The following is a 23435-nucleotide window of genomic DNA, read 5'->3' as shown; positions in this document are numbered from 1 at the left end:
GAAGGCAACTGGAGAAATAACCTAGAAAGTCATAAAAATGAGCATGGTTTTGATACAGTAAGTCCACTACTAGAAATCCAAAGAGAAAAATGGAAAATTATCATAAAAATATACATAGAAAGAGACTTTTCCATGAAATTGTTTTATATTTCTAAATAATGGGAATATTAAACAGTACCCTCTGAACAGTAGTGGAACTCTTAAAGAATTCATAGGATATCCACATAATAGAAAAATACAGTCATTAAAATGATATTTTTGCAACCTGTGAGTTTCTCATTTTTCTGTAATAGGAGTATGTTTCATGTACAAACAAACTTTATTATGAAAAATAATAAGTCCTTGGAATAAAAAATTTACTTATAAGTAAGCATCTATTAAGCATTAGTATGTCCAGCATGGCACAGTATAAAGAATATTAGACTAGATTTTTCTTAACATCCTTCCCACCCCCTCAAAAAATGGTTTCTTGATATTTAGTTTCTCATCTGGAACTATAATTGAGTAGGCTAAATTTGTTATTTAAAATGTGCTTTACAGGACGCCTGGGTGGTTCAGTCCATTGGGTGTCCAACTTTGGCTCTTCATGATCTCATGGTTCGTGGGTTCGAGCCCTGAGTTGGGCTCTGTGCTGACAGCTGCCTGCTTCAGATTCTGTGTCTCCCTCTCTCTGTCCTTCCCTGCTCCTCACACACATTCTCTCTCTCTCTCAAAAATAAATAAACATTAAAAAAATAAGTAAATAAAATAAAATAAAAGTGCTTTGCAAAAAATTTCTCATTCATTTCCTTCATGAGTAATTATCCTAATCAGATAAGCAAGTAACACAAATATATAGAAAAATATTAAATAAAATAATTTCATATATGAATATGATAAATATCATCTTACTCATATGTCTAACAATTTATTAGTAATACAAATATGGATTTGTATAGCACAACAGCTGAAGTTATGAAGTGAAAAGTTCAATGATCATTGTAAATTCTCAATTAATTTGGCTCCAATATACTGGAGTAGGATTTCTGCCTGCCCAAAAAGTCACGCGACTCTCACAGAGTAATCTTTTGAGCCTAGAATACAGCCAATATAGAAAACACAGGAAGACTGTGGCGGGCACATGATTATTCAGGAATACAATTGAATGGGGCACCTGGGTGGCTCAGTCAGTTAAGTGTCCAACTTTGGCTCAGATCATGATCTCTTGGTTTGTGAGTTCAAGCCCCAAGCCCCACATCAGGCTCTGGGCTGACAACTCAGAGCCTGGAGCCTGCTTCGATTCTCTGTCTCCCTCTCTCTCTGCCCCTCCTCCCAAGTACTCTCTTTCTCTCTCTCAAAAATAAAATAAAAACTTTTTAAAACTTTTGAAAAAAGAATACAATTGAAAATCAAGTTTGGGAAGATCGGTGGGACAGAGGATGAAATGTGGCAGATGAGAAGACTATTTCCACCCCACCCCTATTCTTTGACTAGATGCTGGCATGGGGGAGGTGTGGAAAGCTAAATACAATATTTAGCTGTGAAATGTCTGCTGTTTTAATCTGCATTCTTTCACCCTCATAATAGGAATTGGTAATATAATGTATTATATATCAATTGTACTGAAATGAAAGTAAACAAATCATTTGAAGTCCAGGATCAGATCAGCATAGAATTTATTCAGATAAAGTAAAGTGTTTCATGAAGAAGAAATGTAACAAAATTATAAGCCACGATCTAACCAGATAAATCTTTCAAAAGTTCACTACATTTGTTCTAAAAACTGGGAGCTATAGTGAAATTAACTTAAAGTACCATTTTAGAATCATGTTTGGGGGTTAGGAGTCAACACAGCAGGAGACTTCTACAAGTAAAATACCTGAGCAACCAAAAACATAATGCTTGGAACTTAAAGATCACATACTGACCCTGAAAAGCTATTAGTACTAGCCATTAATACTCAGGCTATTAGGCTTCATTATACCCTCTCAGCATTCTGCTGAAACAGCTTAAAAATATGATAAAGGCTTACTAAGTGAATATACTTTCCTAAAGACCATATGCCCAATAATCTGAACAACAGTCTTTTATTAAGAACATCAAGACTCACAGCAGCTGTGATTTAAAAGAAGTGATGTGTTAGCAATCTGTTTAATTCATCATTCACTCATTGCTAGCGATGCACAGTAGTGTCCCTCATCTGGGGCGGGGTGGCGGGGTACATTCCAGACTCCCAGTGGATGCCTCAAACTGCAGATAGTACCAAATCCTGTGTATCCTTTTTTTTTTCCTCTACATGCATACATATGATAAAGTTTAATTTATAAATTAGGCACAGCAAGAGATTAGCAATAATAATAATAAAATAGACAAATTATAACAGTATACTGTAATAAAAGTCATGTGAATATGGTCTCTCTTAAAATGTCTTACTGTACTGTAGTCACTCTTCTTGTGACAATGTGAAATGATAAAATGCCTGTGTGATGAGGTAAAGTGAGGTGAATGACATAGGCATTATGATTGACGTTAGACTACTATTGAACTTCTAGCCATGTGTCAGAAGGAGGTTCATTTGCTTCTAGGTGGTGGTTGACCTCAGGGGATTGAAACTGCCAAAATGAAGCCACGGAGAAAGGGGGACTACTGTATCTGGTATGGTCTACTATATTCGTAGATGATGCCAGAGAAAAATGGTATATCAATTTCATTGAAGGGAAAAATTAATTCTACATAGTCTAATAATGCATATGATGAAGTATTCCATTTTCTTTGTATAACTTGCCCCGTTGACACCTTTACTCGTTTACAATAACAGATATTTTATATTTTGCTTTGTTTTTCAATATAATCTACCTTCAGATCTCAATTCTGAAGCCCTAGATCCTATAATTCTCACATGCATTCAGCTCTCCTCGCTCTTGTTCTAGCTATAATAAATGAGAAATGTAATCCAGCCCGTTCTCAATGAAACTATGTCCTTCAGAAGATAAACTGTGTTGGAGAACTCAAAGGCTTTCCAGCCCCTAAGAATTCATAAGTGAAGCTAAGTTTAAATGAATGGGATCTACCTAGATGTGTTAGTGCAACCCAAGTAGCAGTTAGTGATCAAAATACACCTACGATGAAATTGTCAGTTTTTGGCTATGATTTCTCAGACCTAAAAATCTCCCTGGAATATAACTTCCAATAATAATTAAAAAAAATTCTTCCTTCCCTGGGATGAATACCTACTCATATTTCTTGTGGCTCTCATATTGATCTTAAGAGTCCTAGACATTATTGATTCATTCACAGAATAAATATTTATTAAGCAATGTGATAACTGAGGAAATGTGTTAGTCCCAATATAAGATAAAACTGACTTAGATATGGTGCCTTTACTCAGAAGTTTTAAAGTCAATTAGAGTAGATGGAATTTGGAAACTAGTAATATGAAGTACCAGGTGGCAAGAAATAAGCAATGGTAGGGAGGTATAAATAAATTCTGATGGAAGATTATAAATGAAAAAAGAAACTATTTAATTGAGAGGGTCAGACAGATGTCTTAGAGGAAGTAGAATTTTTCCTGAGCCCTAAAATCATTGAATAAAACATTGAAGGAAAAGGAAAGGATAAAGTCTACTATGATGACAGCAGGAACAAAGGCAAGACAGCAAGTTCTATGTTAAAAGTTGAGAATGACTTGGTATAGAAGTATGTAATACATAAAGAAAGAAAGTGGATAGAAGTATAGGGAAAAGATTCCACCATGGTGCCATGATGGTCGTGCACATATCCATATAAGCCATACAGGCCAAGTTTTAAACCATAGCTAATGTGAGTCTCTGTGGAATGCCTCATGATCTTTCCGGAACATAATAGGATGGGAGGCTGTCATAGGCAGCTTCTTATTGCCTCCTGAGTTCTCCCGCCTAGAACCCTTGAGAATAGAATTGCAGACCATAAAACCATGTGAGTGTATGTGGTCTAGAATTGGCTCCTCACCACTGAAATGTTCTTAACTTGTGTTGCATTCTCTGGCCTCTTTTGGGGGGTGTCATCATTTTTTGTTGTGTACGACAAGAACCATGACGTGCTGACACCTTCAGATACTGTTGCTTTTGCTGACCATGAAAGTAATGAATTGTCTCTATCTCAAGAGGGCTCATTGTATCTTTACTGGTGGAATTGTTTAGGCCTTGGCTTTGACTTTGCCTAGCTGTGTGCATGACAGGAGGTCAGAAAACAGACCATAAGGACTTGGATTATAGGTTAAGACCTGTAGACTATATTTTGTGGTTGAGGTGAAACTACTGAATATTTTAAGTAGGTAAAAACAGGAAAAATTGTGTGAAGCCAACTGAATATTTTGGAGAAAAGTATTAGAGAAAATGTTATAGGCAGGATTATTACTTAGGTTAGAGATTCTCAAACTTTTCATCTCAGAAATCCTTTAACTTCTTCACAATTTTAAAAGATCCCAAACAGCTTTTATTTATGCAGTTTCTATCCATTGATACTTATAATTTTAAAAATTAAGGTTGAAGGGCACCTGAATGGCTCAGTGGGTTAAGTATCTGGCTCTGGATTTAGGCTCAGGTCATGATCTCCTCGTTTGTGGGTTCAAGCCCTGCTTTAGGCTCTTCATTGACAGTCTGGTGCCTACTTGGGACTCTCTCTGTCTCTGTCTCTCTCTCTTCCTCTAAAAATAAATAAATAAACCTAAAATTATTAAAATTGAGAAAAATTTAAAAAATATATTTGCTTATGCGTTTATTAAAAAAGAATAGGGGCGCCTGGGTGGCTCAGTTGGTTAAGCATCCGACTTCGGCTCAGGTCATGATCTCATGGTTTGTGAGTTCAAGCCCCACATCGGGTTCTGTGCTGACAGCTCAGAGCCTAGAGCTTGCTTCGGTTTCTGTGTATCCCCCTCTTTCTGCCCCTCCCATGCTCATGCTCTGTCTCTGTCTAATAATAATAATTAAACGTTAAAAAAATTTAAAAAAAGAATAAACATGTTACATGTTAACATAAATATTTTTATGACAAATATATTTTCCAATACAAAAGAAATGGTGAGATGAGTGACTTTGTTCTACATTTTTGTGAATCTTATTAATGTCTAGCTTAATGAGAAGATGGTTGGATTTGCATATCTGCTTAAGTATTCAATCTGTTGCAGAATCGCAAATTATGTAGCCTCTGGAAAATGCCAGTGCATACTCATGGGAGGATGAGAATGAACAAGGCACACGATGACTTCATGTTTTTACAAAAATAGTTTTGACCTTGAGGAACCACTGAGAGGGTCTCCGGGACCCCCAAGAGTCCTTGACCACATTTTGAGGACCTGTGACTTCAGAGATGATTACCCTGGTCCACATGAGAAGTTAGAAAAACTAATGTGAGATCACAAGCGGCAATGTGAGGTGAAAGCTAGAGGGCTGGAAGCTGTGAATGAAGATCAGCCATTCTAATTATTTTAGACAAGATTAAACCAAAGAGAGTTCAACCAAATTAAAAATTCTAGAAGACAAAATGCCAGGGGCAAAGGAGTAACAGTGATTGAAGCTTACCCCAGAATTTGAGTCTCCTCGTCTACAAGGAGAGTGGGGCAATGACATAAGAAGAAATAGAGAATAAGCACATTTTATAGTGAAAAATGCAATTTAATGGAACTTGACTTTGAGAACGAATGGAAAATAAGAAAGAACATGTGTTAACAGATAACAAGTAAAATGTCTGTAAGGGGAGAAAGAGTGGCATACAAGGGGAATTTCAGTAGAAAAGGGCTTGCAAAAGGACCCTAGTTGAATATTCAAAAATGTCACTCCACTTAAGCTAAGATATGGTTGCTCTGATGCCCGAAGTCCAAAGAACAGTAAAAGTGATGGGCAAAGCTCAGTGCAGCCAAGGGTCTCTCTTCTTGAGGTTTCTAAAAGAGACTTGATGGGACATAGGGGGATAAGATCTTAAGATTAAAAACAAATCTTCAGAGTTCACTATGCAAGAAACCCTTTGCCCCCCGGTGCATAGATCATTGGTATGCACTTTTGTTTCCGCATTTTATAATTCACTAACAAAAGAACTTCACAGAACATTCTAATTAATTCTTAAAGCCCTCCTCATTCTCTTCTTCTCTAGGAAAGCTGTCAACCATTAATATCTATGAATTATACCCCAAAAGTTTGCATGTGAGTAGAAATAAATTTTGTATAAGGAAAATGTTGAAAATCCAAATTGTATCTGGTTATTTGTACTAACTATGTCTCATTTGGATAAACGTGTGCTTCCTGCCTCTAGGGAAAAGATTGCAATAATCTTATTGAGATTATAGAAAATAAGAAACTAGAGTCAAGAAACATATGTCCATATACCTCTCAGCCTTGCTTAAAAGGAGAAAGGGAAATAGAAGCTCATGAAACAAAATCAAACGGCTGGCTAGAATAGCTGGACATTGAGTCTGTTCTCCATTTATACACTGGAAACAATGAAAATTATTCTAGATAGCTGTCTTTTCTCTTAAACATCATAATATTCACAATTACAAAACTTTTCCAAATAAGAGATAAAAGATAATCTATGAAACTCTTTGAAAACAACACCAAGAATAATAATAATAATAATAATAATAATAATAATAATAATGATAATAATAATAATAGGGGTATGTAATTTATACATTTTATAGCTGGTGGTGGACACTGGATCACTTGAATCTCCATGGCAAAGCTCTACCCAAGCTCTCCAAGCTCTTCCAAATATTGCATACTGATTACAAACAATTTCTCAAAAAAAGAAAAAGAAAATGAGGCAGCAAATTCAGGAAAAATAGAACAAAAAAATCCAGGAGCCATAGCAATGAGAAAAAAGAACCATATATAGCCTAAAGTTGTTCAGTTAGTAATTTGACTACTGTTGTATATACCCAAAAGTCTTTTAATACTTTGGTTTGAATGCTAACAAACGGAAAAATAGCTGTTCATATTATTCTTTTTCTTAACTTAAATGGTAAATTGTTCTTTATTCCCAAGAAAGAATGGTGGGGGAAAGATTAACATTTTTGAGTAGTGTCTTATCAAAGTAGTTAACATTTTGAGTAGTTACTGTCTTATCAAAAACTTACTACCTCTTTTTTTCTTGTAACATATCTGTATCCTCATCACAGTGTTGATCATGTAAGTGATATAATTTCCAGAATATACTGAAAGATTTGCTATGTGTACATGCGTAATTAATACTGATTTCTATCTCTTGAAGACAAACATACTAATGTGTCTTTTTAGGCTTTATTATGATACCATGGTTTTTCTCTCTCTGAACAAATAATGACCAACTAAAATATTTTTTCTGTCTCATATCCATGAACTCTTAGATTCTTGTTTAATAGAAGCAGAATGTGACTCCCAAACTATGATTATGCAAAATTCTGATGATACTAAATATTAAATATAACACTTGCTTTGCATTTTTCTCAAATTACATAACATTAATTGGATACAACTGTCATTTTCAAAGTTAGCATTGATTGCTTGTATCTTCATACTATTTTTACTAAGAAAATAAGCCTGGATTAATAAACAGTGGTGATATTTAGATCCTGTCTAAGTATTGTCAGGGTGCATAAGAAACACCTCTCTAAATAAAACCATTGTGACTGAGATGACCTTAGTATTTCTCTTAGCTTGACTAAATTTTAGACAGGTTACAGACCCTCGATTTCCCTTTTATTAGTACATTTGCTTTAGAAAACTTGCAATTGTAATTTTTTAAATTTTTTTAATGTTTATTTATTTTTGAGAGAAAGAGAGAGACAGAGCATGAGGAAGGGAGAAGCAGAGAGAGAGGGAGACACAGAAATTGAAGCAGCTCCAGGCTCTGAGCTGTCAACACAGAGCCTGATGCGGGGCTCCAACCCACAAACTATGAGATCGTGACCTGAGCCAAAGTCGACACTTTGACTGAGTCACCCAGGCGCCCCTAGAAAACTTGCAATTGTACATTCTTTCCCTGTTCCTTTGAAGTATAAATTGTCTATACCGAGAAGTATCTTTCTCAGGACTGATGAGGCATCCTTTTGAAATGTAATCATCAAAGAACACAGTGCCCCTATCTCCCGATCTCTATGGGAAGGTAGGAGCCTAACTTCAATAAGCAACAACTAGTAACACAGATGGCCTAATCACAATGACTCGCACCCCATGCCCCAACAACCCTGTGTCCTCCAGTACCTTTCCACTAGCTCATCTCAGAGCTTTAAAATTCTTAGGCTTTTTGTTTCAGTGGTGTTGAGAGTTCAACTTCTCCTATTACAATGGACTTGAGTCCTATTGCAAGAGTCTTAAATAAAATCTTCCTTACCTGTTAAATTCTATTGGGTGCAAGTTTTCTTTGACAGCAAGAATATTTTACTCCATCTCAGGACATTCTGACAAAAGGAGGTGGTGTGCAGGGGACGGACTATAACTTATTTGCAACTTAATAGACCAAAGTAGCATCAGTTGCTGGTCAGTGTCAGAGATTAGTAGTTAATAGAGTAAAAGTTCTGAGATTTTGAGAGGTTATGTTTTATCTCCTTTATCTTGAGAGAGATGAGATTTAAAATTTATTTTTGAGGGGCAACCTGGGTGATTCAGTCAGTTAAGTGACCAACTCTTGATTTCGGCTCAGGTCACGATCTCACGGTTTGTGAGTTCAAGCCCCACATTGAACTCTGTGCTGACAATGAGGAGCCTGCTTGGGATTCTCTCTACTACTCTGACACTCATGCTGTCTCTGTCTCTCTCAAAATAAATAAATAAACATGGGACACCTGGGTGGCTCAGTCAGTTGAGTGTCTGACTTCAGCTCAGGTAACGATCCCATGATATGTGGTTTTGAGCCCCGCTTCAGGCTTTGTGCTGACAGCTCAGAGCCTGGAGCCTGCTTTGGGTTCTGTGTCTCCCTCTCTGCTCTTCCCTCACTCATGCTCTGTCTCTCTCTGTCTCAAAAATAAATGAACTTTGAAAAAAAATTTTAAATAAATAAATTTTTTTTAAATGAAAACAATTTTTTTGAAAAGTAGTTCACCCATTTACATGAGGTAAAGTACAAAAATACATTCATGAGAAATGTATACATAATATAGATCCAGTTATCCAAAGGAAATACAGACAGGATGGTAGTCAAAACTCAACTCTGAATTTTGGTAAATTGTTTACATAAAAGGCATAGTGGAATTTTTGCATTAAACATACCTTCCTTCTTTTCATCTTTTTTAGCTGTTGCTGAAATAAGATAAATAAAATCATGTTAAGACATATTAAATGATCATTCTTCAGAATACTCCTGGGAATATGAGAAAGCATTCCATGTATTTATAAATTGAGTGGATACCTATGCACAAATTAATCCATCGAAATCTGCAATAAGAGAATAACCTGAAAATATTATTTCATATGAGTGTTTTTTAATAACTCAGATATAAGCATAAAACCAAAAAAAGAATTAAAAAGTATGTCATAACATAGACAAGAAGTCAAATTAATAAGTACAGTATATGTTTAGTATAAGTTCATCTTAGGTTTGAAATTGTTGTATCTGAGAAAACCACAAACACTTCTAGAAGAATATGAATAGATCTATGCCCAAAATGAAAGTAATATTTAATAAATTATCTCTGCCTAACTACTAAGAAATTGTATACCAGTTTATTATACACATTTACAGTAGTTGTGTTTAAAAGGTACCATTTCAGCAAGTCCCACCCTCCTTTCAGCAAATGTATGCCACCTTTACACAGAGAAAAGGCATAGCACATTTTAATCATCTTTGAATTCTGACTTCCTCTGTGGTGGATTTCATCTAATCCTGGATCATGAATCTAAATCTGGATCTAGGTTGTAACATGTGTTTGCTACCAAAACCACGTAGGGTTAGCTGGGGATTGCTCCAAATAGGATGACTCCTGGTTTTGTGTAAAGTTCATTCAGGAGCCAAACCCACTCAAAGAAGCCTTAGGTCACACAAGTTGAATCAGAGATTGTGCACATCTCCTTAAAGTAATCCTGCCTGAGTGAATTAGAATTTGGGGGACTGGTGCACCTGGGCGGCTCAGTGGTTTCAATTCATCGTTCGGTGAGATTGAGCCCCAAGTGGGCTCCATGCTGACAGTGCAGAGCCTGCTTGAGATTTTCGCTCTCCCTCTTTTTGCCCCCTCCACTCTCTCTCAAAATAAACAAAAAAACTAAAAAAAAAAAGAATTTGGGGGACCACTTAGAACCAACATGTAAGACTACTTTGGGTGTTTAGTCTGGGCTACGATTACTAAAGCGTCTTCTCACTGGGGTTTCACAGTAGCCTTTTGAGGAAAGCAGCCCAGAGGAAGAAACCTACGTTACAGACAATAAATGCTTTGCACAGGCTCATACAGAAAACAACAAACAGGGGCGCCTGGGTGGCTCAGTTGGTTAAATGGCCGACTTCAGCTCAGGTCATGATCTCACAGTTCATGAGTTCAAGCCCCGCATTGAGCTCTGTGCTGACAGCTCAGAGCCTGGAGCCTGCTTCTGTTTCTGTGTCTCCCTCTCTCTCTGCCCCTCCCCCATTCACGCTCTGTCTCTCTCTCTCTGCCTTTCAAAAATGAATAAATGTTAAAAAATATTTAAAAAAAAAAAGAAAACAACTAACAGAGTTAGGTCTAAAAGTCAGGAACAAAAGACTGAAAGGGAATATCTTTAAATTCATTAATTTAATTTATTATAGGTTATTTTGTTTTCTGTTTTCTAAATGTCATTAAGCATTGTTACTTTTGTAGTAAAAAATTATTTTACAACCTAAATAATTCTACCTTATAACATTTGTTCCATTTAAGAGGATTTTAACTGTAAGATACAAAATGTATAAAGGATCTACATTTATAATATTTTTTAAGTTAAAGCATCTGTCTATTTCAATGACATAATGAGGATAGTAATGAAGACAACTAAAAAGAATTAGAAGATATGAGCAACACCTGATAGATTTCAAAGCCATGAGGCATAATTTAAGCAAACCCTATAGGTTTGACTCAGTAGGTTTATTTGTTGTTAGTGCTTTACAAGTATGAATCTCCTCCAAGAAGCTTTATAATTTTCAAAATCATCCAATAAGTAAACATTTTGATTCTGGAATTCACTAATTTTTGTATTTTGCCTGGAATTTGTATAGTAAAGAAAAACAGTGAAATGGATTTGTCCTTTAATTTACTGTGAGAGACATATTTTATTTTGTTTTTCTCCTATATAATTATCTTGACACTATTTCCCAATATTTGAGTCTCTAGTAAGTGGGATCAAAGGATTTAGGTAGAGAGCTCTTTCAACAAAAGCAAAATAACACAAATTCACAAATCAAAAAATTGCTGTCCAGAAAATTGCTGTCCAAAAAATTGCCTCGGTGGGTCAGTCAGTCAAGTGTCTGATTCTTGGTTTCAGCTCAGGTCACAATCTCACAGTTCATGGGTTTGGGCCCCACATTGGACTCTGCACTGACAGTGCAGAGCCTGCATGCGATTCTCTTTCTCCCTCTCTCTGTCCCTCCCCTACTTTCTCTCTCTCTCTCTCAAAATAAATAAATAAATTTTTAAAAAAATTTTAAAAATTGCTGTCCAGGGGCAGCTGGGTGGCTCAGTTGATTAAATGCTTAACTCTTGATTTCAGCTCAGGTTAGGATCTTGTGATTCATGAAATCAAGCCCCGCATCGTGCTCCATGCTGATGGGGTGGAGCCTCCTTGGGAGTCTCTGTCTCTCTCTGTCTTTCTGTCCCTCCTCAGCTCATGCTCTCTCTCTCTCTCTCAAAAAAAAAAAAAAAAAAATATATATATATATATATATATATATATATATATGAATAAAAAATAAATTAAAACCATAAAAGCAGGGGCACCTGGGCGGCTCAGTTGGTTAAGTGTCTGACTCTTGGTTTTGGCTCAGGTCATGATCTCACAGTTTGTGGATTCAAGCCACAGGTCAGGCTTCATGCTGATGGCATGCAGCCAGCTTGGAATATTCTCTCTCCCTCTTTTTCTGCCCCTCCCTAGCGCACTCTCTCTCTTTCTCTCAAAATAAATAAACTTTAAAGAAAAAAATGCTGCCCAGAGAGTCCTGGGAGATGCCCTGGCAAGAGAGTGGCCCTAAACTTCACCAGTTTAGCAATAAACACACTCGTTGAGGACAACCAATGCCAGAAAAAGGACTGAGAACATGAATGCATTTTGAAAACCCGTTATCTCTTCTGAATTCTACAGAGAAGAAAAGCCCTCCAAAAATAGGCAAAATCTTTTGCAGTTTTTTTTTATTTCTAAAATAATCTAAGAAGAACAACGCATTCATATGCAAGTGCAGGCATGTGGGTATGTGTATAAGTGTTCCTCTTTCCTACTTTCATATTCTTCAATAGTTTTGGTTTCAAACTCTACAGTAACAAGAGTTGAATGAAAAAGTTTGGCCTATTCCTTCATAGTTGACACTGGCTTTGCTTCTTGCCCTGTGTTCCTTAAAATGAGTGGCTTTTATTCACAGCCATCTGGAAAGCCATGTGGTCTGTCAAGCTGGATTCCATTCCAGAAGTTAATCCAAACCAGGCTTTAGGGATCCAGCTGCTTCCAGAACGGTTTTCTAACTTTTGTTCCATGTGTCCCACTGCAGACTCTCATTCAACTCGCCTAATTCTATTTCACTGGATTATGTGGCTCGATGACCCTGAATCTGCTGAGTAGACATGATTCTTCATTATTGGACTCTTTGTTTTCATATTCCAATGAGACTGCAATGGTTAACATTTTAGTTGTCTTGTTCTCTTTCTATTTTCTATCTATAATATATCAAAGACTTTTAATGTTTGCTTTAGAAATCCAAAGGGGAAAAAAAAGCCACTGGAAATACGCTAACACAGATGAATGTATGATGCATATAGACTCATCTTTTAAGGTGATTTCTGTTGTAACTTCTGTCCTTCCTTGAGCATTTCATTGTCAGCAGGTGTCTGCCCAACCATTGCATCTGCCTAATTTTAAAAAAATTCCTTATTTTTCTTCTCACTTTTCCATTTTAGTCTAATTCCATTTTTTCAACACAATTTATTATGTAATGTCTATGAATCAGATTGATCTCCCACCTAGTTCTTACGGGCTATACAGAAAATTCACTGCGTGGATGACCCTCCATCTGCTCAGCATAAATCCACCGAAAAATGAATCCTCATCTTCTCCCTTAAGTTAGTTCCTTTCCCCGGGATTTATTTTTAAAATTTTTTTAATGATCATTCATTTTTGAGAGAGAGAAAGAGAGAGAGAGAGAGAGAGAGAGAGAGAACACGAGTGGGTGAGGGGCCCAGAGACAAGGAGACACAAAATTTCAAGCAGGCTCCATGCCCTAAGATGTCAGCACAGAGCCCAACCTGGGGCTTGGACACACCAACTGTGAGATCATGACTTGAGCAGAAGTCAGACTCCTAACCAACTGAGCCACCCAGGTGCCCTCCCTGGGACTTATTTTTGACAATTAAATCATCCTATTCACCCAGCCTTAAAAGCTCAGTACTGTTTTAATCTTCTCTTGTTTCATTGTGTATCTTCTATCAATTAGCGTTTTTTTAAATATCCAACTTAGTTGCAGCTTTCCGAGGTCACTGACACCATCATAGTTGAGGTTGTCTCATAACTTGATAATGACAATAACCTTTCACAATTATCACTAACTCTTTATTTAAAGCCATCTACACTAGCAATGCTTTTCTACTGCCAGTTTATTCTTTAGTCATGCTCCAAGCCCACATGAAGTCATCCTCTCCTCATCCATTAAGAATCCCTCAACCCAACTTACTAAAAATCACTTTGTCTTAACTAATATGACATTTATTATCTCTACAAGTCAATTCAGCATTACATGATATTCTATTTATGTTATTATTTCAATTTCTTGTATCTCCAACTTATAATCTGTAGTATAGAGTCATTTTTTTCATATTCTTCTCAGTGTCTCAAAACTTTCTTAAATTCTTTAAATATACTTCCAAAAAATGTGTGATAAATATTAATAATAGAGCAAAATATTTACATATTTACGCACAGCTTATATAAAACTAGATATTAAATATTCCCTTTGTTAAAAAAGTTTAAAAAGTAAATAAATGAAGAGAGATATTCTAGTCTTTTACCACAATATAAGCATCATTATCAATTTTGTCACTTTATACTTCAAAAATATCAGGGCGCCTGGGTGGCTCAGTCAGTTAAGCGTCCGACTTTGGCTCAGGTCATGATCTCACGGTTTGTGGGTCTGAGCCCTGCATCAGGCCCTGTGCTGACAGCTCGGAGCCTGGAGCCTGCTTCAGATTCTGTATCTCCCCCTCTCTCTGTCCTTCCCCACTCACTCTCTCGTTTTCGCTCTCTGTCTCTCAAAAATAAATAAACATTAAAAAAAAGATATTGTTTACTTCAAAAATATCAGCCTCTGCTACAGCAATACTGCCAATTGTGCTTAAGCTCTGTCTTCTAATAAAGTATATGCAACTATTAATTATTTCTATGCATGATTAATAATATGACTATGGTATTATAAAACCTAAGAAAGATCTATGGAAGATGTGCACAACACAAGTGACATTTATTCCTGCTTGAAGTGTCCCTCTTTTGATGTGTCATTGCCATTCTAGTGAACAGTGCTTTGTGCACTATGTTTAATCAACACACTTATCTAATTTCTTAAAAGAACGGCTCTAACGAGACTTTGAAACTCCACGGTATTAAAGACTCAACAGTAAGTCTTTTATTCCAAAAGAATAATTTCTGAGGCTTCCTTGTCCAGCATAGTTGGAATGCAAAAATGAAGAGCCCAAGGTCTGAAGCTCAAATTTGAAGCAAGTTTCCAGATATCTCTGCAATTTCCTCCCCTTGAATTCCTCTAATATGAGACTAAAGCAGCATTAAACTCTTGCCTCAAGTGGCAGTTCCACACCACGAAGTCCTCAGAAGCTTCAATCAAAGCAGAAGTGTCCCAGGGCAAGTGTTTTTTTGTTTGTTTGGTTGGTTTTGCTTTTTTTTTTGTTTTGTTGCTGTTGTTGTTTTGTTTTTAATGATAACATCTATATATTAACCATGATACTTGAGGACCTGACTCCGAGTTGCATTTTCATGAATAAAAACCAAAAGTGATAATATTTGTCCTGCTTTTCTGCCTCCCGTAATATTTGTTATACTCTCTATTAAAATTCTCCTAAAGAAGATTCTGTTTTCTTAAACAAAAAAATGATCAAATGATGATCAAATGAAAATTAAAAATTAGTATTATAGCTCCCAGCCCTCTTAGTATACATTACTTATAAATAACATCATTGGGTCAGTGGAATGGAATGCAGTCAACCCATGTAACCACTATTTACCAGGATGATTCTGCACATAGTTGGGTCCAGGATTAAATGCAACCATGTTATATGTCATATGCTGAGGAGTCTGCTACAAAGGCCTTCTTCCCAGAAACAAATGTAATACCACCTAAATGCATATCCTTTATTGCTTGATATTGTATAATGTAGTGGGCAAGAAAGTAAAGATTTTCTCTATTGGAGTGGAGTGGTGGGATGGGTTAACAAGGTGATGGGGATTAAGGAGTACACTTGTCATGATGAGCTCTGGGTGATGTATGGAACTGTTGAATCACTGTATTGTACACCAGAAACTAATATAACACTGGATGTCAACTAACAAATTAAAATAAAAACTTAAAAAGTAAAAAAATATTCTCTATTAAACATTTTACCCTTTTTCCCCCCTAAATTCTGCAAAGTTTTCGTAGATGACAAAAGGCAGAATACTTGTGTCCTTCCCTTATATCAGATTACTCCTCATGGTTTAAGAATAATGGTCACATAATTCATATTCCAGTCTGTTGACTTGGAGTTACAAGATTTAGAATAGCTTTCTCAAAGGATGTGATTTTGGATGATGGTTAAAAAATAACTTTATAGAAAAATTGTTTAAAAGAAGTATCTTTCCCAAACTGATGCTTTAAAGAATCAGTATGTTTTTAAAGATCTCTTAAAGGAAACCACTTCTGATGACTCCAAAATATTTGTAAGTGATGGAACTGATTTTCTCACATGGCTCCTAAAAACTAGGGAGATTACTTTGCAGTCATATCCAGAACCCAATTTCTGCAATCTTGATATAGATGAAATAATATTAACTTAATAACATTCTGACTAAGTTTTCTAATTTGACACAAGTTACACAAAGGAAACATTGGAATAATTATATTTATTTGTAAATCTCTACCAATCTTTCTATCATCTATCAATATATGGCTTATTTTTAGAAACATAACTAAAAGCTCCATGACTGAAACTTGGAGTCAACATACTAACTCTTGGGTCCTTTATGGTTCCTCCAAGTACTAAAAATAAAATACTTGAAATGTGTATTTTAATGCAACAATATTTTCTGTAATAACCCAGCAGATGGTGCTATTCTGCAATAAACAGCTTTTGCTTTGTTTAAAGTGCTATGTACTTTATAAAAAGAAAGAAATAGAATGTTTGAAGTGTTTTATTGCTTACCTTGTGCTGCAACTTTTGTAGTCCCTTGTTTGGTTTCAGGAGCTTTCCCTGGCTCTTATAAAGAAAAAGATAAATAAATTACCATGGCGATCTATTTCCGAAAGATATTTAACCCCCCAAAAGGGGGAGAGTAGAAAATCAAAAACAGACATAAAAAACATTGCCCTTGGCACTCGGAATTTTTGTTATGAAATGAATACAATTGTTAGAGGGATCATTAAGAATTAAGCTTATTGAGACCAAAAAAAAAAAAAAGTTTCCCAAAACTGCCTTATTGTTGTCTGGTCATGGCACACTTTGCATTTGTTTGCCACCTGAATCTGAAAATCTCAGAATTCTTTGTAAACTATTCCTGTATTATCAGTGCTTTGAAATGGGCGGAACAGGTAGACATAAAGTGTTTCATAGAAGTTCACTGAGTGACTAATATGTGGATAAAGTCCAGAACTCCCAATATGCACTACCAGTCTGACTCAAGATGCCATTCCCTGTACCGCTGGCATGCCCGTCACGACTCCACTATTCATGAGGTCCCGGGTGACAGTATGCATTGTGACGGAATAAGAAAACTTCATTCTGAATCTTTCTTCTTTCTTGTCTTAGGTTTCTGATTTTTTCAGAATTTTCTCTTTAAAGAAACAGGATACAAAAACACATGTAATAACTACTTAATTATTTAATTAGCATGAAAAGTAAAGGGGAAATAAAGATTATAAATAGAAATGCTTATTTCCCATTTTAGTCAATAATGATTTCATAATTATCTTCTGTAAGTTTTTGATAATTAAATTATCTTTTAATAATATGGGAATGAAGATTTGGTCATTTGTTATAGATGTTGACCTTTATTCATTCATTCATCATGTGTTTATTTAGGACCTATTATGTGTATACATTAAGCAATGTGTAGATGTGGTAGCTAATACATATATATATATATATACATATATATACATATATATTCCATCTTTCATTGAATCATCAACTGTTGATTACAGCTTATTTAATATTACACTGTTAGAGTTATAAGATTGTGTCAGAATAACTTGCAAAGAATCAAAGTTTCCATGTTTTTCTGGGCAAACAAAAGAGGTTTAATTTCTAACTTATGCTTCACCTCTTGTTGGTGGGTTAATTATTCATTTATATCATAACTTTCAGGATTATGAAAATGCCAATTTTTATTCTGCATTTTATAAAAGAAATCTTATTTGACTCACATATAATTTTTATTATTACCCTATTTATCATTCTGAGAAAATATCTTTTGCCAAATTAAATTGATTTGATTTTACCTATAATCTCATTATTATTAATTGTCATTTTTTTTTTCTTAAGGAAAAATCCATGCCAGCTTCATGCTAGTGCTATTTTTGTCACACCTAGGATAAATCACCTCAATACTTAGCCAAGATTTATATACAGATATTAAATTTTTAAGTATTCCTCTAACTTTACCTAACCTTCCTCTAACCTAAGTGACTAGCTTTTAGTAGCCACTTAATAAATATTGGTAAATGAAAAAATAGATGAAAGGATGAAAGAATAGGTCCAAAAGATCATCAGAAGTACCCTAGCCTGCTATGGTGTTTCCTTCTTTAAAGATCTTAACATAGCAGAGAATTGTAAGGTAGTTCCTAATTTTTAAAAAGAAGATTTAAAAATTGTGGTCAGTATAGTACCTTAGAATTTTAACAGCTGATTTTCCTATCTTCTCTTTTTCCTTTATGTTCTCTCAGATCACTGCTCCTAAAAGATCCCTCCACACCTAAGATTCTATTGGAATACTCCATACACCCAACTGTGAATTATGGGGAACTTTTCTTAGGGTTCTATTACTTCTCCTGTTGATCATTCGTTACTCTGTCATCTGCTTTCTCCCTCAGTGGGCAGGGATCAGATCATGCCCCTGACCATTCAGCATTTTCCCTTTGAGTATCCTGACAGGTGACAGACTCTCAAGAGTCACATCTTCACTAACCTTACCAGGTATCTGACTGTGTGCACATTGAGTGAGCATGTTTTAAGGGCTCATATCCTATGGGCTCTTCTTTCTGTTCCCTCTTCCCCACTCCCTAAAAATCTACCACTCTGCTAATGCACAGTGATGCATTAAAGATTCTGTTCCCAGGGATGCTTAGGTGGCTCAGTAGGTTGAACATCTAACTCTTGATTTTGGCTCAGGTCATGATCCCAGGGGCATGAGATCAAGCTAAAGGTGGAGCCTGCTTGAGATTCAGTCCGATTCCCCCAAAATCCTCCCTACTTCTTCCCACCCCTCACACACACACTCTCTCTTTCTAAAATACAATTTAAAAAAATTAAAAAATGATACTGTTCACAGATAAAAGGTGTTATTTTAAAGGGGTCATTCTACAGACAATGTCCACCCACAAAGGAATAACTTTAATGGAGCTGATTCTCAAGTCTGTGGCAGTAAAATATTATTTATCACTCCTAATTCCATTTACTCTTTCTCTGATCTCAAGCTTTTACATCAGTTTATATTGATTTGCAACTATTATATTAACTACATCCTAGTAGAAATTAAAAGTTTAAAACTAAATGCTTTCCAACAAGTCTGCCAACTTGCATCTACCCGACATCAGCCTCAAATCTATTGAGGACATATGCACAGGTGATCGGATTTGATATCTGCTTGTGTACAGCATTTCAGTTTCAAAACCACAAGTCTTTAAGGAAGCAGTCAACTCTGAGACAATAAATGCACAGCATTAAACCCACACCAAAAATCGCATAAGACTGAAAACACATCAAATCCATAAAATCTTTATTATAAATAATATTTCTGGATTTTATCACTGCCATCTGCAAAAGGAACTTTTTATTTGGAAAAACTTCAAATATATATAAAACTAAAGAAGAAAGTATAATGAGCTCCATGTTCTTAGCACCCATTTAATAATTATCAAGTGATGGCCAGTCTTATTTTCTCTGTATCACTCACTATCTCCTCTACATGGGTCCCAAATGAAAATTTTATTATAGCAAATGATTTCATCATTCTATAGCTTTTATTTGATAATTTTTATAGTTATGTGTTTTAAATAAAATACGATGATTTAAATTAAAACATCAGATGATAGGAAAATTAATGAAAACTTATAATAATTCTGAAATTGATAAGGAGACAGGATAGACCCAGATTAATGTGCCAGTATAATTTACTTGGAATGTTTTAGCAGAAAATCATCAGAGAAGTTAGTGAGTTAGTATTTTTAGGTTCCTGAAACATGTGTTTATATAAACAAATTGTCATGAATCAGATAAGACACATGGAACAGTCCAATTTACAAAATTGAAAAAAATATTATGATTCTGCAAATATTTTGTTAAGGAATCAATTTTCACACACAAGTTTAAATATTACTTTAATATCATGAACTCTTCATCGAACTCTTCGTCTATAGGACTCTGTTTATACTGACTTATTGTTTTCTTTCTTTTTTAAATGTTTACTTTTTTTTGAGAGAGAGAGGGAGAGAGAGACAGAGCACAAGGCGGGGAGGGGTAGAGAGAGAGGGAGACAAAGAATCTGAAGCAGGTTCCAGGCTCTGAGTTGTCAGCACAGAGCCAGACACGGGGTTGAAACAAGTGAAACGCGAGATCACAACCTGAGTCAAAGTCAGACTCTTAACCAACGGAGCCACCCAGGCACCCCTATATTGATTTCTTTTAATATGAAGTATAAATTCATTGAGTTTTGAAATGTAGGTTTCACATAACTTTATTTTTAAATAATCTCTACACTCAATGTAATGATCTCGAACTCACAACCCTGAGATCAAGAGCTACATGCTCTACCAGCTGAGCCAGCCAGATGTCCCTTTGCATAACTTTAACGGCAAATGGACTGCTATACTGAGTTTAGTACTGGTCTTTGACTAATGGACATAGACGAAGAATAATAGTATTGTAGTGATCATACTTACATTTTAAATATTTTCTAAGCAATCCCCCAGTCCCCCTCCAAAATAAATCATTAACTTTATAATGTTTTTATTCTTTTAAGTAACTTGGGAGTGATCACTTTCTTTTTCAAAAATAACAATCAGTAATCCCTATATAACATTTAAATACCTTCACTTCAACAAATAACAGCAAAATACAAAAGGAGTGGGAGGAAAGAGGGAGGAGTAATCTGGCAAAGGCAGGAGAATAAGTAGCAACAGGTGGTAGAGTAGTTAATGGCTTCTGATGATTTAGTCTTCATCTTGGTCATTTCTAAATAACCAGCCCACTGGATTCTGCAGTACAGATCTCTATTTCAGTGTGTGATAATATTTTAATTATTTACTTACAAAACTGTAGCTTCCTACTAATCTATAGACTCCCTCTGATTATTGACTAGTTATTTAACCAACTTCATAACTCTAGCATCTAGCAAAATACTGGGAAAAACTGTCCTTCATAAATATGTAAAGAATTGATTGCATAAAAAATCTAATTGACTAGTTTTAAATGAGACATTTAACTTAGGAATCTGGGGGTGCCTGGGTGGCTCAGTCGCTTAAGTGTCCATCTGGCTTTTGATTTCAGCTCAGGTCATGATCTCACTGTTCCTGGGATCAAGCCCCATGCAGAGCCTGCTTGGGATTCTCTCTCTCTCTCTCTCTCTCTCTCTCTCTCTCTCTGGCCCTGTGTGCTCTCTCTCTCTCTCTCTCTCTCTCTCTTCTCTCTCTCTCATTCTCTCTCTCTCAAAATAAAACCAAAACAAAACAGGAATCTGTTTCAGTTTTAAGATGATAAAAACTATTTCAACCTTTTTTGCTCTTTGATCATTTATCATGCTATATGCAGAAAATGTTTTAATTCTAAATTTCAGAACTTAATTTTCACTATATAATAATATGATCCTGTGGTAGCGCTCCTCCGTAAGTAATGTGGTGAAAACCTTAAGGCAAGGGAAGGGAACCTGGTTATGTGCCCGTGGGTAACAGTCCTCAAGACTCTGTAACATAGATGGCCCATTCAGGCTGTGTGTTACCATATATGGGCGACAAAGGAGCAAAAATTGTACAAAGGCCACACACCGCTGTGCTGGGGGCTCAGTTTTTCAGGTAGGAACCCACTGAGTGAGTCCTGCTACAATCCTGGCAGCAATTTGGAATTTTTTAGAATTTCACTATTTGAAACAAATCAACAACAATTTGCATGGGTTGGAAACTTAGGAATTCTGTTTAAAGGCATGACATGAACCAAACATTTCTTTAAGCCTTAAATTATGAATCAATTTTCTTTCATTAATTTTCAAAAAAAGATACAGAAACATATTTTCAAGGCCATGTCTTGCTAATTTTAGTACTGCAGGATATTTAGATTGCTATTAGGTGAGAAAACTAAACAGAAAAGTTGAATAAGTTTTCTATAAACCAGGAAAGAAAGAAATATTTACTGGTTCAGCAGCCAGACTTTGAGCCAGCAATATGAGCCCTCTTTGATTCCTCAAAAAGTTTGCATCCTCTTTTGAAAAAGATTCTAGACACTGATGAGAAATCATCCTTCAATCTAATGAACTGCTAAATTAAGCCCTAAATTTTGTTTTCTATTCTTATAAATATAATATTTTTAGATGTAGATATTCCTGAAATAGAGAAAGGTTAACATTTAAACTAAAAGTTACTCTATGTTTAAAAGCTCTTAAAATGAGCCTCTTGTACTTCATAGCTCTAGGGAAGCATATTTCAGAGGCATTGCTTCATCTGAGTATGACAATTACCCTATTGAGATGAGATTAATCATGAAGCAGCCTTCGGCCATCCTGTCTGACCAAGGGGACAGAAGCCTGAAAGGAGGGCCTATTTGCTGCCAGATATGCAAATTGCAAAAGGTGCACAATGCAGAAACATGAATAATTTATCAAAATAATCTGTTACTGCTAGAGGTTAAAAATCTAAATAAACTGGCAGCATCATTTACAATAGGTAGCATAATTTAGCTTTTCTTTTTCCCCCAGGAAATTTTTATTTCATCAAGCAATGTATTTTGTTTTAGACTCAAAGTGGCCTTTAACTTAATACCTTAGCATTATAGAGTTTAATTCAGAAAAAAAAAAAGATTATTCAATGTCTGATAAAATATTCCCTTGATTTTTTCTTAATCTTTAAGAAAACATATCTTTTCCATCAAAACCATTCTAAGTATTTCTTAACTTGAAAAGAAAGAGCTTTGATGTTTTAATTAAATTTAAGTCAGCTTCTACCTATAGTTTCTACACATGGAATCAGCTTTTCCTTATATTATTTGGACAGAATTAAGTACAGGAAAAAATCTTGAAATTCAGTCAGAGTATTTACCATTGGAGTAATGTACATTCCCCTCTCATGGCATCATCTGGCTGTCTGGATAGAATGTGGTAAAGATGAAAGAATTCTTAAGCATTAACAATTCAGAATTTCAAGTTGAAGCCCAAGGTATTAATTTATTTAAATGACTAAAAGAAGGAAAATTTTTAGAATGAAAATAAAAGTTATTAATGAGACACAGATCATTTAGCCTTCTGTTCTATTATATATACAAATATATATACATATATATTTGTATATATAATAGAATATATTCTATATATGTAGAATCATATATATATATATACACAAATATATATGAAGTTACATTCTTGGAAATGCCAAATAGAGAGATACCTGTCTTAGAGGAGTCCTAAATAGATCTGCCAAAAGCAAAGATAGCCCCAGCTGATCACTCCTGGTCCGTTTCTACCTTCTACACCACCTTTCTAATTTCAATAACTGTGAACACAGATAAGAGTATTTGAAAATTTTTCCCATATTATGTTTTATATAGGCATTTAATTATGCTTATAACATGATATTATGTTTTGATAGCAATTTTTTTATTATTTATTTCTTTTTATTATTGAGGT

General features: G+C 35.3%; 1 protein-coding gene across 1 annotated transcript in view; it reads right to left on the bottom strand.

The window, feature by feature from the left end:
- TRDN (triadin) overlaps positions 1 to 23435 on the bottom strand; it is a 388796-nt gene that overhangs the window by 144540 nt on the left and 220821 nt on the right. Inside the window, exons 14-15 of the mRNA XM_053904527.1 lie at positions 16535 to 16588; positions 9198 to 9227 (exon numbers count right to left, since the gene is read on the bottom strand). Of these exons, the coding sequence (XP_053760502.1) occupies positions 9198 to 9227; positions 16535 to 16588 (84 nt within the window). The remainder of the gene's footprint in view (positions 1 to 9197; positions 9228 to 16534; positions 16589 to 23435) is intronic.

Source organism: Panthera pardus, unplaced genomic scaffold, assembly GCF_024362965.1.
Source record: "Panthera pardus isolate Hobbes unplaced genomic scaffold, ASM2436296v1 HiC_scaffold_17, whole genome shotgun sequence".
Taxonomy (NCBI): Eukaryota; Metazoa; Chordata; class Mammalia; order Carnivora; family Felidae; genus Panthera; species Panthera pardus.
Note: the sequence above shows the minus strand (reverse complement) of the source record. Positions and strands in the feature narration are given on the sequence as shown.